General features: G+C 47.2%; 3 protein-coding genes across 3 annotated transcripts; 1 reads left to right on the top strand and 2 right to left on the bottom strand.

Moving 5' to 3' along the window:
* Positions 1-254: 254 nt before the first annotated feature.
* Positions 255-4,933, bottom strand: K444DRAFT_646257 (uncharacterized protein; the record flags this gene model as incomplete). Its single annotated transcript, XM_024885180.1, has 9 exons — positions 255-1,964; positions 2,056-2,547; positions 2,682-2,947; positions 3,093-3,192; positions 3,318-3,781; positions 3,838-4,075; positions 4,136-4,494; positions 4,551-4,788; positions 4,916-4,933. The coding sequence occupies 9 exons, from the start codon at positions 4,931-4,933 to the stop codon at positions 255-257; spliced, it is 3,885 nt and encodes a 1,294-aa protein (XP_024731312.1).
* Positions 4,934-8,621: 3,688 nt separating this feature from the next.
* K444DRAFT_618232 (uncharacterized protein) lies at positions 8,622-10,049 on the top strand. The gene has a single exon (XM_024881274.1). The coding sequence runs from the start codon at positions 8,673-8,675 to the stop codon at positions 9,822-9,824; it is 1,152 nt and encodes a 383-aa protein (XP_024731311.1). The 5' UTR covers positions 8,622-8,672; the 3' UTR covers positions 9,825-10,049.
* Positions 10,050-10,628: 579 nt separating this feature from the next.
* On the bottom strand, positions 10,629-11,408 carry K444DRAFT_699188 (uncharacterized protein; the record flags this gene model as incomplete). The annotated part of the gene is made up of 1 exon (XM_024887977.1): positions 10,629-11,408. The coding sequence occupies one exon, from the start codon at positions 11,406-11,408 to the stop codon at positions 10,629-10,631; it is 780 nt and encodes a 259-aa protein (XP_024731310.1).
* Positions 11,409-14,111: the final 2,703 nt, after the last annotated feature.

Genomic DNA, 14,111 nt, shown 5'->3' with positions numbered 1-14,111 from the left:
TAAAGATAAGTTCTGTAATAAGATGTGAGGCTTTGGTTTACCTTAGTCTTGCTTGCTCACAATGCTCGGATTCCGAATAGTTGAGAGAGCGGCAGAAGAAATCAACTTCAGATCATTAATCGAGGCACTATGTTCGATCCACAGAGGCCGCAAAACTGCGAATTAGGGTGCGCTCAAAGCACCAAAATAGAAAAAATACCAATACAATGAATGCTCCTTGGCCCCTGCTCGCATGCATCATCGTACCACCAAATTCAACCCTCTAACTCGATCTCGATCCCAGGCCCAATTCCACCCTCTGACTCCCTCTCAACCATGCCAAACAATCTCCTAACTGGCCACTGCTTCTCTCTCTCCTTCCGGTCTGACAAAAGGGCAATTACCACGTTCTTGAAGTTCAGACCGAGGTGCTTCTCTATCTCAAATTCCGGGTTGAGTGCAGTAGCAAAGGCCCGCATTGCAGAGACAGGCACATTCATAATCTTGCAGACATCCTGTGAAGTAATCACATTCTCCATCTTCGTAATGAAGTCTCCATTGACAAGGGAGGAGAATTGCATCATTCCAACAGGCTTGACTGCGACGTGTGTTCCGGAAACGACTTGTTTTACTACTTTGAAAACAGGCGCCTTCTCACCAGTCATGATTTCGTGAACGAATGCTTCGTCAACCGGCTCGATGTCGTCTCCGAACTCTCCCTCCTTGCCGACTTGCCACGGGACCCTTGATTTCTCTGCATCACTGATGACCTGGTGCATGAGGTCTTTACGCTGTGTCTTGGCGAAGTCCTCCATCTCAACTCCCTCATCGCAATGCGTATCCAGCAGTCCTTGATAGGCCTTGAAGTTCTGCATGATCAGCTTCGCGTGTTGTAGTTTCCAGCTCTCGACGATCTCATTAAACTTCGCCATCAACGCTAGACAGTGCTTCTTGATTTCTGCGTTGTTATTGTCGCGGCATGCTTGCGCGACAGATTGTTTGAATGCCTTAAAAACTGCGGAGCGTTTGAGGTAGACGCTGACGACCACAATGTCATCTTCTTCACGATGTGAGCCGGTCGAGGCAACGTATTTGAGGTAGCGTAACATTTTCGGGTAGGATTGGGTTTGATTTGGGAGGTGCGACGGGAGAGCGGCCAAGAGACGGGTGGCGATTGCGCTGCGGTCGACGTCGCTATTCATCATTTGGATGAAGATGGTGACAATGGATCGGGAATGATCAAGCTGAATGTTTCGAAGTTGGCAATACTTTACCATCCTATCCACATGAGTTATCTTGATCTTTTCCGTAATCTCGTTCTTCGTGATGATGGCGAGGAGAGCTTTGTCGAGCAGCTTTTCCAAGTTCAGGTTGAATTGCTCTTGAGGCCAGCCAGTGAATGGGTACAATCTAACCACAGTCTCGTACCAGCTCCAGGCTACAGCAGTTGCAGGAACCTCAAGCTTTGGCTCCCGGCCAAACAGTTGCCATACCATACTCATTGGGCGAACTCCTGAGCCAGCTGTGGTCAGAAGATTACCGAACAACCCACGCATCAACTTCGTGACTGTATCCTGGGCTGTGATTGTACGTGTTGGAGCTGATGTTCTCATAGCAGCAAGTTTGGACATTGCAGCCATCATCAGAGCGCTCATAAGTTGACCTGTTTCGGGGCTTCCAGGTTGCATATTATATTCTCTTGATGTCACAGCTGAACTGAGAGTATCTCGCATCATGACCCTCAGCGCAGCGATATGCGATTCATTGCACTTCTCCATCCATCTCACTTCGAATGGAGTTTCGAGGTTGACGAACTCGTCCCAGCACACCCAAGCCAGCATCGAACCGGTGCCGCGCTCTTGAGAAAGGTATGGAAGCGCGAGGACGGGATGAGAGGCTCCGAGTTGGTGCTTCAGTGGGCCATCGTGGTTGGACTGTGATTGTTCCAAAATGATCCCGGCGTCGAAGCCTTCGAGGAAGAGAACCTAGAACATCGGGAGTCAGTATCTTTCTAACTCACAAATATCTCAAGAGCACGTTCAAGATTGGAAGCCAAAAGAGCCCGGTTGTACTCACTCTCGCGTCTAGGTCGCAGCATGGATTGACATTAAGAGAATTAGCCTTCAAATTTCCTAGGAGTTGCTTGTAAGGCGTGGTCTCGATGTTCAAAAGTAGAACTCCCATTTCTGCGGCTTTCATCTCCAGAAGTCCTGCCAAAGTATCGAAAGTCATGGACTTAACCGCTTCGACATTGTTCTGAATAGCAGATTGCCGCTCTAAGCGTTTGAGGTCATGTGTCCGCTTGGAAGTCGTTTGGGAAGACATCATGTTGCTCAGATGAGTGATGATTGACTCGAGGCTCTTTTGTACTCGTTTGCTGTCCTTTCTGAGATCGCCGAGCATCGAATTCTTCTTCTTAACCGAATCCGGATTCAACATTTCGTATTCTTTGGTCAGGAAATTGATGTACGCAGTTCTTCGAGGGGCCGTTGCGTCACCAATTTTCGCGGAGAAGACGGAAATTAAAGCTCGGGAGAGATCCACCAGATCCTTTTGGTTCATAAGGACCTATTCCCAAGAAAAAGAGATTAGCATGCTTCTTTGAATGTTCCAGCAGCTACTGGACATTGCGAATAGAATGTACGAAGAGCTGTTGGACATCGGTATGCGAGATGTCAATGCTCTGAGAAGTTAAGACCTACCTGCAATTGTGGGACGATCGCAGAGATGTCGTCTTCCAGGTTGTGGATTTGGTTGAGAGAGAGGATTTGGAAGAGGTCCTTGAGGTCTTGTGGCAGAGCCATCTTCCCAGAGCTAGGGAGAAGGACAGTGTTTGCGTCGCGGAGATTGATCATTCGCTTGGCTCGTGGGTCCAGTAAAGACTCCAGCCCCGTAGACTCAACAGTCTTCGTGACATCTGATCCAAAAGCGAAATTTGAAGTATTGAGAATGGATCGGTTGGCAATACCTATTCCCAAGAGTCAGCATACCTCTTTCTGGTGTTTTCGGAGGTAGATTATTCAAGCCTCTGTTGAACATTGATAGTAGAATGACCCGAGAGCTGTTGGACATTGCAACAAGAGAATATAATACTCCGAGAAGATAGGACTTACCTCTGTAAAAGTAATACTTCTCAGTGATTTGCACCAACACCAAAGATTGTGGCCCAGCAAGCGCTGTCACAGCACTGATATTGATCAAGTCCAAAATTGCCTATTCACATGATATCGGAGTCAGCCTATTTCGTTAACATATTTCCAGGAGAAGAATGTCCCCTGAGTTGTTGAACATTGCCACTAGATGGTTTGATACTCCGAGGATTCGGGACTTGCCTTGACATCTCCATCTTTGGGTGCCGCTAGCGCGGTCATCTGAAGGATGAAAACGGCGTTCATTCTCCATGGCGTAGCTAGGTTTCTAGCATTATCGGTCATGCGTTCGTCAACAAAAACAACAGCACTTTCGAAGTCCTCATAATAGGCCCGAAGTGACTGTTCATCGTGGAAAGGTACATTTTCAGGGGTTTTCCCTGTCGCAAGCAACAATGGCCCTTCTAGACGGGAGCCGAAAATGCATGGCAATACCACCGCTGATGGACTGCTTTCTGGAGCGATCTCTTGTGCTTCAGACAGAAACTCTAGTCCTGTTCCAAAACGGATGATTTGCGTCGTGTTTGGTGTAATGATTGAGGGCAAGACAGTCGTTTGAGTGACGAATACAGCATTCTGTTTGGTGGAGATCAAGGATACTGCTTCTAAGGTCGAAGCAATGTCGGGAGTGGCTGTATTGAAGGATGCTGCTGCTGGAATGTATCAGCTCTTCTGGTACATTCAAGTTAAAGAACCTTTATATACTCACGATGCGATCTCAGGGATACAGGAGGAGCAGAAACCGTCCAATCGGCACGCTGGATGGCTTCAGGGAACGATGTACTCTGTAAGGAAGATCCTGAGCACATCTTTCCAAGATCGGAGGTTGGTGTTGGCAGTATCGAGCAGATGAGCGATTCTCCATCACGCTTGAACACAACCGGAGAGCAGATTGTTGCATCTCCAATCGAAGCAGCATCAAGCGGGACTGGGACAATGTATAAAGCCTTTGAAATAGATAGTTAGCTTGGAAAATGCCTAGAGCAGGATCAGGGCATGCGAAGTACCTTTTCAGTGTGGTTGGCAATCATCACTACCGGATTGCGGTCGTGGAATCTCGTCAACTTGGTGCATTGAAAGCCCGACACAAACACAGCGAATTCCTTTCCAGACTGAAGCCGCTCATTGACCTTGATATGATGGAGAAGATCGTTTCCAACGTTGATATCCCCACTATGTCGCATGCCAGTGAGAGAGGCGGTTGAACCATAGCAAGTTGTCTTGCATTCCGCGTCTGCAACACACAAGTCATAATATGTTGGGTAGCGCTCGGAAACCGCGAGGATGGCGATCTTGTCTGATTCGATTGGGACCTTGAAGATCGCGGTCGGGGCTTGTTGGACAGTGTACTCGTCGTTGAACGTTTCTGTGGAGTTTGTGTCAGTAATCAGGCGCGAGTGTAGGAGGCACGCAGTAATTTACGAAGCTGGGAAGCAAACTTGGTCATGCGCGTTTGGAGCGTCTGACCGAGCTCACCCAAGTCCACCGCATTGAAGAAATGACTCTCCGGATACGATGAGATATCGATTTCCTCTACTCCTGTAGCGGCCCGACAGAGCAGCAGACGCTCTGGACTGAACGGGTGCGCAGAGCCGATTGGCAGATTATTGAGGAGGGCTCGGATCTGTGCCTTTGTGGTTGCGAGTGGGTCGAACACGACCTTTGAGAAGGTTAGCATTCAGAATGTTCCAGGGAGCTGTTGGACATTATGAGTCAAATGTTCCAGGAACTATTGGACAATGCGACCACAATGTTCCAAGAGCTGTCGGGCATTGCTTGGGACTCGCCTTGGTGATCCGCTCCATGATTGCTGGGCGGAAGAAATCGCTGATAGGCGATGGAAAAAAAGGCGAAGAGCACAAGGGAATCAGAAAGCACAAACTGGTACTGGTCCTGGTTACTGAGATATAGGAAGGGAAGGGCAGGAGAGTTGAGTTGCGTCCCGAGTCACACCACGTGACTCGTTGGTTGTTGACCGGGTGGAAGTTGAGTCACTGCCGACCCAGGAAGCAACACTGAACTTGAACTTGTTGAGTTGAGTCACTGCCGACCCGGGAAGCTACACTGAACTTGCACTTGTTGGCAGGAGCAATCCGTAAGTTATACCACGTTGTTGTGTAGATGGTGCTCTAGATAGGGTGGATCGATTCACTTGAAGAGGAGTGTTGGAGTTGTATGAGGGAGCTTTTGTCAGCTGAATGAGATGCGGTGAGTCGGAGGCAAGCGAGCTCCTCCATTGATGAATCAATCGATTCCTTAGTTCTCTTCAATGAATCCCTTTTCTTTGTCTTTGCAATATTGCTGAGATTTTAGGGTGATCATCGCTTCAATTCTCGAGGAAACCCTCTTCTATAAATATTGGATACCAGGGTCATGTGACTTTCACGTGACTGTTTTCGGCATGGCGATGCAATTCACGACTTTGGCGTTTCTGTAGGACTACCAGAAGGAGTTAATCTTCTTGTTGAGATTTCAAGGCCTCGCCACTTGTAGGATACAAGAACAGCGGCAACAGTCACTATCTTGCAGTTCGCTTAATTCACTTTGCGAAAAGGGGTAGGCGGCACTCACAGGTAACCTAAAATAGAGACACAGATGTGAAGAGAGGTCAGGGTGAAGGCAATGCGTAGAAGTATGTTAGATGTTCTACTTCACGTTAACAACGCCGACTTCGATTAAATCGTCCTCTCGGTGTGTGCTGCAATACAATTCGTCTCATCCATTCAGCTCCTCATCCCACCCTCTCCAAGAACGTCTCCTCATCTTGGAGCAACAACCCTCAAGTAAACTCTTCATCGGCCTTACCCCACCACTCCGCTCCTCACAAAAATTACTTACCGCCGTTAAACTCTTCCAAACTCCTCCCCCAAATGTTTACACCCCCATCAAAGCCGGCCATGGGTAAACCAACCGCTCTCAACAACCCAGCGGATATCTTGCTATCAAGCTAGAACTGGGAATACTTGACAACGTTCTTCCTCACAATATCGACATTCGACCGTTAATATTTCGTGCGACTCGCGCCAATGGGTGTGGAACTCAGAAGAGGGCATCTGGTGCATTGAAAGCTGAGCCCCGCACTTGATCACATGCAGGCTTTAAAGAGGATCTTATGCGCTATAACGACCCTTCTACATGTGCTGTAGTTACAGGCTCCCGTGCTTTATAAGTATAGGCTCCCATATCATTTTTTTTATTAAATCTTTTAAGAAAAGTAAGCTGAGAATAATAGAGTCTCTTCTTAGTAAAGTCGAGTAGAAAGTTGGGTGGACTGCAAGACGCGAGAAGGTGGCGCAGAAACGGCTTACCCTTGTGCAACGCACCCGTGAGGTCGACCATCCCGAGCCTACTCGCTCAGCCTCGCACCTCATTCGACCTGAGTTCACCGAAGGTGTTGATAGGGAGACCGCAAGTGGAAAGATAACCGGTCCCCATTGTGAGAGCGAATGTGGCACAGCAGCGGCCCGTCTCTCTGATCGCCGAGATGGTGGTGCAGGCCAACCCCACCGGAATGATTTCATGACATTTTCCATTTCCGTCTCTGGACCTGAGCAGCTGCTGCTTTAGACTGAGCTACGGGTGAGCTAGCCTAAGCCGAAGGTGAGCATTCCTGAGCACCGCCTGAGCACGCGCTAAGTAAACCTGAGCATGCATTGAAGAGCCATTTTAGTATTTGCAGGGGCTCGTTTTGGCACTCTTAAGGCCCGGTAATACTTTCCTCGTCTTATCTCTAGGGGCGGGTCCTATTTTGGCTCCGACAGGGATCCCTCCAGAACCCTTTTTTAGATCTGTTGGCTTTTCCAGGCTATATAGGGAGGTCACGTGAAGCATATAACCAAGGCTAAACGTTCTTAATTGGCTACTGTTCTACAGTGGTAGGTAGCCTGTATGTATAGGTGCAAAGCCCTATAGTGTGAGGCACGCAATAGCAAGGTAATGCACAAGTAGTCAAGGTAAGTACGATAGGGAGTTTAAGCCTGACCTAAGCCTGACCCAAGCCTAAGCCCACTCCCAGAGGGGGGGGGAGGGCATGGACCCCCCTCCCTCCAGCGTTCAAGTCAAAAGATTTTACCTATGTCTTTAATAGGTTCGAGAGGGTTTAATTTAGAATGGTTGAAGGCAGGCTGTGCGTGGCTGGCCACATGCACCCTCTATAGCCTCAGGCACCTAGAAACTTTGTTTGTTTGTTTATTTGTTTGTTTTATTCATACTCCGTTCTAGGCCTAAAAAGGCCCATGTGGGGACTAACTATATGAGTTCTAACCTCAGGTAATGTTTTCGCTGACTAATCCACTTCTTGTTAACAAGAAGACGCGTGCAAAGAAGACCCTGCCTAGGCTTCAGTAAACAGCTCCAAAACCCTGTGGGAAAAGGGAGCTGAAGAATGCCCTCTCCTGTCCTGATGTAACACCTTATCCCCTCCTTCCCTTCCTCTCCTCCCCTTGTCCCTCGCCGTCCTGGCACATCCCAGCAATACGTAGAAGGACAAATAGCTAGGTAACGATATATATGGGGTATAGTGCCTCCTGATAAGGGCAAATGGTTAGCTTACTCGTAGTCTTTTGCCTCGAGATACCATAAATACGCCGGATATATATATAAACGCTCTGAGGTTCTATAGGTTAACTTAATATATTAAAGGCTCATGGAGATACTCGTGAAGATGCTTGTAAAGGTATTCCTTTAGGACTACTCTTCGAGCTATTTACTTGCTTAGAAGAGGCAGGCTATAGGCTTGTCCAAGGACTTCGTGTGAGGGCTTATTTGAGGGGTCGAATCGCATCTCGCCGTGTGTGTGTCTGAATTTTGTGTCTTTCAACGATTGCGTGAACGCATGGTGTAATGTAAATTCTCTATTATAGCCTTGTAAGGTTAGTCAGAAGCTCTATCCCTTCGTCCGGCAAGACATAGTCCACGCTAGCAAGGGGGCCTGGCTCAGGGCGAAAAAGTGATAGATGACTAATAAGTTTATTAGCAAAGGTACGACTTTACAGTCTGAGCCAGGCCCCCTTGCTAGCGTGGACTATGTCTTGCCGGACGAAGGGATAACGTGAGATGGAGTGAGGTAAATAGGGGGTTTCCGAAAATTTGCTTCGTCGTTTCGATGGTGTTTTTTTCGGCACCTAGAAACTAACAATTTATACCGCTTCGTATAGGTCACGTGCCCCACACACAAAGCAGATAAACTGGAGATAGGTACTGTATGAATTTCTCACACGGCCGCACTCGAATAACTCAGACTTAGTAAGAAATCTTGATTGATGCCTGGTTTCCTCACGCCTGAATCTGAAGACTAATTCTTCTCAGCAAATTTCACAATTTGAAAAGGGTGTCTATATACTCGATGTGGGTGTGTCCATATACAACGGTGCTTAGTGAAACAAAGGCCTCTGTTAGGTTTTGTTGGAACAGGCTAAAAATAGAACGCTTGAAGTCGTTGCCTTACAAGTACCGCTTGACAACAGTCATCTGGCCTCCTCGAATGCACTTTCACTTTGTGATTCATAAACAAACGACCCAACCTATCTTATCGCCCTTAACGTCATGATTCGAAACCGCTGTACAGCTTTGATTCGAGATACTGCCCCGGAACGACCGCGCAATTCGCCCCCGCTCACCTTTCTGTCCCTCTCCCGCGAAATTCGCGATGAAATCTATGGTTTAGGGCTGGTATCAACGTCGCCTATCATTGTCTGGAAGGGTCAATGGAAAGGGGAATACCATTATCACCCTGAACCTGAAGGGGAGGCGTGGCCATCGAATGAGAGGATGAGACGTCTTTCTTCTGCTTTACACTGGCAAGAGGTCGACCAAGAAGCTATATTAGCAAGCCTCCGACCTCTAGCTGTGAATCTTATCTTGTGTAACAAGACCGTGAGCCACGAGGCAGCTCGGATGTTCTATACGAAGAACACGTTTGCGTTCCTGGGACAGCATAATTGGGATCCTATCGTCTCATGGCTCCGAACCATTGGTCCGGCAAACCGAGCCTCCCTAGTTTCGATAGAAGTGAACGCAGGGCGACCGGATCCCGTGTGGCAATGTTCAAATGGTGAGAGGTTTGCGAACGCAGAGGGCAAAACCCGTTGGGAGATATATCCACGGCATCCTTTCTTGCAGCTCCCCACCACCGAAGGGCGTTTACGATGTGGCCGAGCAGAAAATATCAACCCAGCCGTCGAAATGATATTCGTATTGCTAGGCCAGAGGACAACGGAGCAAAAAGTCACGATTGTTATGGACCTTAACAGATGTTCATATCCAGGAGGGAGAATGCTGCGCAATCCAACCGACCCCTGTCCCGAAAACGGGTGGTATAGCATGGATCTTCCAAACCTGATTGAAAAATTTCGATCACTTCACGCACAGCAAGTAGAGGTACTCTGGAAAGGAAATGACTGTCGAAAAGAGCTCGAAGATCAGCAAACAATGATGGAAAGCATCAGTTGGGATGTAAAGGTGTTGCCAGCCACGGAAGACGAACTCCACCCTCACCCTGAGTTTCATGGTTGCCATCCTGCGTCTGACGAGTGGAGAATTGCGAAGTACGTGCTGAGAAGAAAGGAGCTGACGGGACCGCTCTGGCAAGATCCTTGCCCATTATTTCATATGTGTCACCCGAGTCTATGCAATCCTCGAATCACTGAAGTGCCTAAGTTTCCATCTCTATTACAACTGAGCAAGGGATTTCTATAGATAAGGCTCATATTTCGTTTGGCAAGGCGTCTTTCATTGCTACATAGCAATCAATGGGCCGAAGCCGGAGATCGGAGACGTCAACTGAGGTTCAGTGACAGAGAATGATATAATTGACTTGAATCCTCGATGCAAGTGCTTGCTGTAGGACCTTGAATGTACTATGTATTAATAGAAATAACGGGACTAGAACTATATTGAAAGCAATCACAAATTTAATATGCATAGTGTGGAAGGATTTAATAACTCGACTTCAGGTACTTTGTCAGTGGATACTGTGAAGCTTCGGAAGTTTGAATTTAAAAATTCTCTCTATTTGTACCTTGATATTCGGTACTAGTAGCCTCTGTTATAAAGTTGATACGAACGAGCCTCGTCAGCTCTATTACCAAGTCTTTATATGCCTTGGAGAACGAACTCTGAATTAATGTATTACGTATGCGAGCTCGGATACCATTTTTGAGGAGCATGTTTGATCGAAGGGTACACAGATCAGAGCTGGCTGAACAGAACATTTCTCCGTAGAGACGAGACTCTATTACATTTACAAGATTAAAAAGACAGAGGGTTGGAAGAAAGATTCAATTTAAGATATAACACTGGACTTGATGAGTAAAACAAACAAATACCAAACAAGTAACTACAAACTTAACGAGAGACTAGACTAAACAATCAAAAGATAAGCTAAAACAAAAAGAAAATCTCCAAAGCAGATACAGTACTTCAACAAACTCAGGAATGCTAACTCCCTGACCCGTGCTCTAATCCCCCCCTCGACTTCCATGTAAACATAGACCGTCATCCCTAAGAGGGAGGTGCATCCTCGGGGATACCGGTCTTGCCATCTTTGTCGACAATGCTAGAAGCTTCCATAATCATATTCATGAAACAATTCCCGCAATTCACGCCAGTGTTATCAAACTGGGGAGTTTGGCCATTCGGTGCCCAATCAATCGCGCCACCATTCACAGAATTATGCGAAACAATAACTCCGGCCTTCCTTTGTGCGGTGCATCCCTTATCCCCGGTAAGATGGTCAATCCCTTTCTCGCACAGGTCAATGGCCAGCTGGGTGATATCGATGGTTGGATCTAGAGCCTGTGCTCCCGTGAGGAGAATGTCGAGGTATAGATTCACTTTGGACGTGGCCACGGGTCCTGCACCCTGCTGGGTGAAACCTCCGTGAGGTTCGTTATAACATCCGCGCCCTGAAGCAATTGCCCCATTGACTGCTGCAGTACATATCTTGGTTTTCAGACCTGCGACTGCGGTAGTTGTGAGCCAGCCAGTGGCACCAAGATCGTTGACAGAGTAACATTGTTCAGATCCGCCCAACTTCTGGCCTAAGTCGATGATGGTCCCAATAGAATGGAAAGGCAGCAGCGCTCGGGTGTTCAGGCCCCCAACAACCACAGTACTAGAACCGGTTGACTGAGCTGTGAGGCCTGCGGCAGCTCTGCAGTCAGTCCAGATAGCATTTTCCGATTCCATGCAGTCGTGGAAAGGACTACTCGAAGATGAGAGGACGTTATTGAGCGGTGTATTCGTGGGAAGGGCAAAAGATCTCCCAGAAATATAGCTCATTAAGAACCCAAGTGCAATGGTGGTTGCTGATTAAATATTAGTAATCTTGTGTTGAATACAGTATAAAAGGGGCTTCTGTACTCTTTATTATGGCGGATATGTTGGAACGGTAGGAATAATTGGTGACAGAAGTATGGGAAATGAGGGGCGTTTTTGGAAGAGTTTAAGCTGAGGAAGCGGGAAGATTTTGTTTCAAGTGATTTCAATCGAAGTTGCGTTGAGGAAAGTATTTGGAGTTCTGCTGTTCTAATAATTGAGAGGAAGAGGAGACTGAATGGGACTTATATAGAATTTCTCGTAATGGTCGTGGCGAAACTCTGTCGGCGATAGCAACTTCTGTCGGGTTCCTTCCCAGGAAAGAGACCAAAAAATTACCAAGTTAGCTATTATTAGCGTTATTAAATTCCAAAAAATGTGGTTTCGTGAAATTGAACTGGCAGTGTAGTTTCACCTCGGTCCCACTCCTTAGAATTCTCTTGTTAGATCCTATTTCGAAGTTGGCTATATATTGGTTAGATTCTGTTATTTTGATCCTACTTTTGGGTTTGACCCTATGATTGGGTTTAATCCTTCCGTTGGGGGTTTTATTCTATCGTTGGTTTTACTCCATTATCCGTTCAGCCAGAAATGCCGGCTTTCTAAGCAAGGAACACCAAAATTGTATTTTAGAGACCATCTTGCTAAATTTCAGGAGAGACGTCTCTAAAGCCTTGAAATACGGGATTTCATTTGGTTTTCGCTTTGCTATGCTCGGGCCATGTATTCCTGGCCGCAGCTGAACGGATAAGTTTGGACCGTTTTATTTTCGATCCTCCTCTTGAGTTTGGTTCTATTGTTGTGTTTTGGCCCCACTGCGCCACTGTTAGACGGTTATTAATGAAGGATTTCTACTACCAGTATCTGTATTGGGAGTGGACACGCGCCTGAGTTGCTACCGAAATGTGACAAACCTGCATTTGAGAATGAAACACTGCGCCTGAACCAAAAAGATTTCGATCAGGCAGCCTTTAATCTATCTTCTTACCGCAATTCAATATTAGCTTGAAAAGTCTGCCTCCGCAAAGGGAACGTTACTCGTGCCGCCCAAAAGTCTGTCTCGGGCCTAGCGCGAGGGCAAGTAAACAAAGTAGATCCCTCCACCAATCCACTCGATTCTGCTCAACTGGTTGGATAAGCAAGGGATGCGGGAGCTAGGCCCAAGACAGACTTTGGGCGGCACGAGTAAAATAGCCATGTCAACACATCGCTTCTTCTCTATATGACACAGCCACGGCTGCCAAGTCGAGAAATCTATACTAGTCAAGAGTAAGGTATTTTGGAATATGAACTTGCAGATAACGATATATATAAGAGTTCATCTTTCCAGTTGTCTCGGCCATCTGCAATAAACATTCTGAGCACTGCTACACATCTTAACAAGCACTGTCTTGCAATATACACCACTTATTATTCCTTGCCAGAAACACCTGTTTTCGTTATCTCATCGATTTTGCTATTCATCGAAATATCGGTCATGGCACGCTCAAACCTCTCTGCCATAGTCTCACGATGTCTATCCTCTCTACACTTCGGCCTCCTGGCCCTCGCTTGCATTGCAGACTGCGCACATAGTTCTGCAGACCAGTCGGTTATTCCTAGATCAATTGATTACAAGGCTACCCTCGAAAGATACTCCTTGGTGCCTAGGGCTGGGAAGCAACCCTGGTTTAATATGCAATGGACGAATGTGTGGACTGGCAGGGTTCCCTGTTCGTCGGTTAATCCAGACCGTTGCAGGACTTCGGGGCGGCACTTGCAAAAAACGGCTATGAATCTATGCTCGTGGATGTCGCCGCACAACCCCCCCCCCCCCCCCCCCGGGAGAGTGGACAACGTGGTCGCATCTTTCTGCATCCCAAGGCAATTCTGTTGGATTGCGTCGATACCGAGTCGATGGGGCCCTGCACTTGTATTCGTATACTCAATGATAGAAAATATGCCTGTATGGAAAGCAGCATTTGGAAAATCAGATCCCTATAGCGAATATTATTCAGAAGATCTCGCCATTGCCAGTGCCACTCAGGACGGAGTCGCATATCCATATAGTAGGGCCATGCCACAGGGCTTCCTCAACCTGGGGCCAACAGAGAGGTCTGTTGTCAATGTGTATGGGATGTACTCGCCAATTGGACAGTCTGTACCACCTGTGGATTGGGCTGGCCCAGCTGGTGTTCGGTGGCCTTGTACTAATGTTCCTCAAGGCAGGGACCGGCCGTCCGCTTATTCTATAGTACTAGAACGGTTGGATATCAAGTTCACTTATTACCCTTAGTAACGCCAAATGGAAAGGGGTCTCGTAACACTTGCTAAGAGCTGCTGGAATATTCAAGAGAAGTAGGAGGGAAATGTATTGAGTTTTGGTGCTTTTTGGCCAGATAATGTCTAGGATAGATTGTTTGGCAGTTGTCCATTTTTTTTACGTCTGCTTTTGGAGAGTTTTTGGTATTTATTACTTTTTATAGCACTTATAAAAGAGTTTTTTCTTCTTTTTTCCTGGTCCCTAATTCTTAGCTACGCCACGCCGCGTCGCGTAATAGGGTGAGCAACCTGAGCCGAAGATGAGCCCGGCCTGAGCCGAGCCTGAGCAAAGGCGGCGCTGCTCACGTGAAACATAGGCTTGGGAAGAACAAACATTCCGGTGGGGGAACATGCTGACCTGTGCGT

Source organism: Hyaloscypha bicolor, assembly GCF_002865645.1.
Source record: "Hyaloscypha bicolor E unplaced genomic scaffold K444scaffold_135, whole genome shotgun sequence".
NCBI classification, from domain to species: Eukaryota; Fungi; Ascomycota; class Leotiomycetes; order Helotiales; family Hyaloscyphaceae; genus Hyaloscypha; species Hyaloscypha bicolor.
This window is presented reverse-complemented; position numbering and strand designations above follow the sequence as displayed.

Coding starts and splice junctions, on each gene's coding strand:
- K444DRAFT_618232 (XM_024881274.1), top strand. CDS start 8,673: ATGATTCGAAACCGCTGTACAGCTTTGATTCGAGATACTGCCCCGGAA.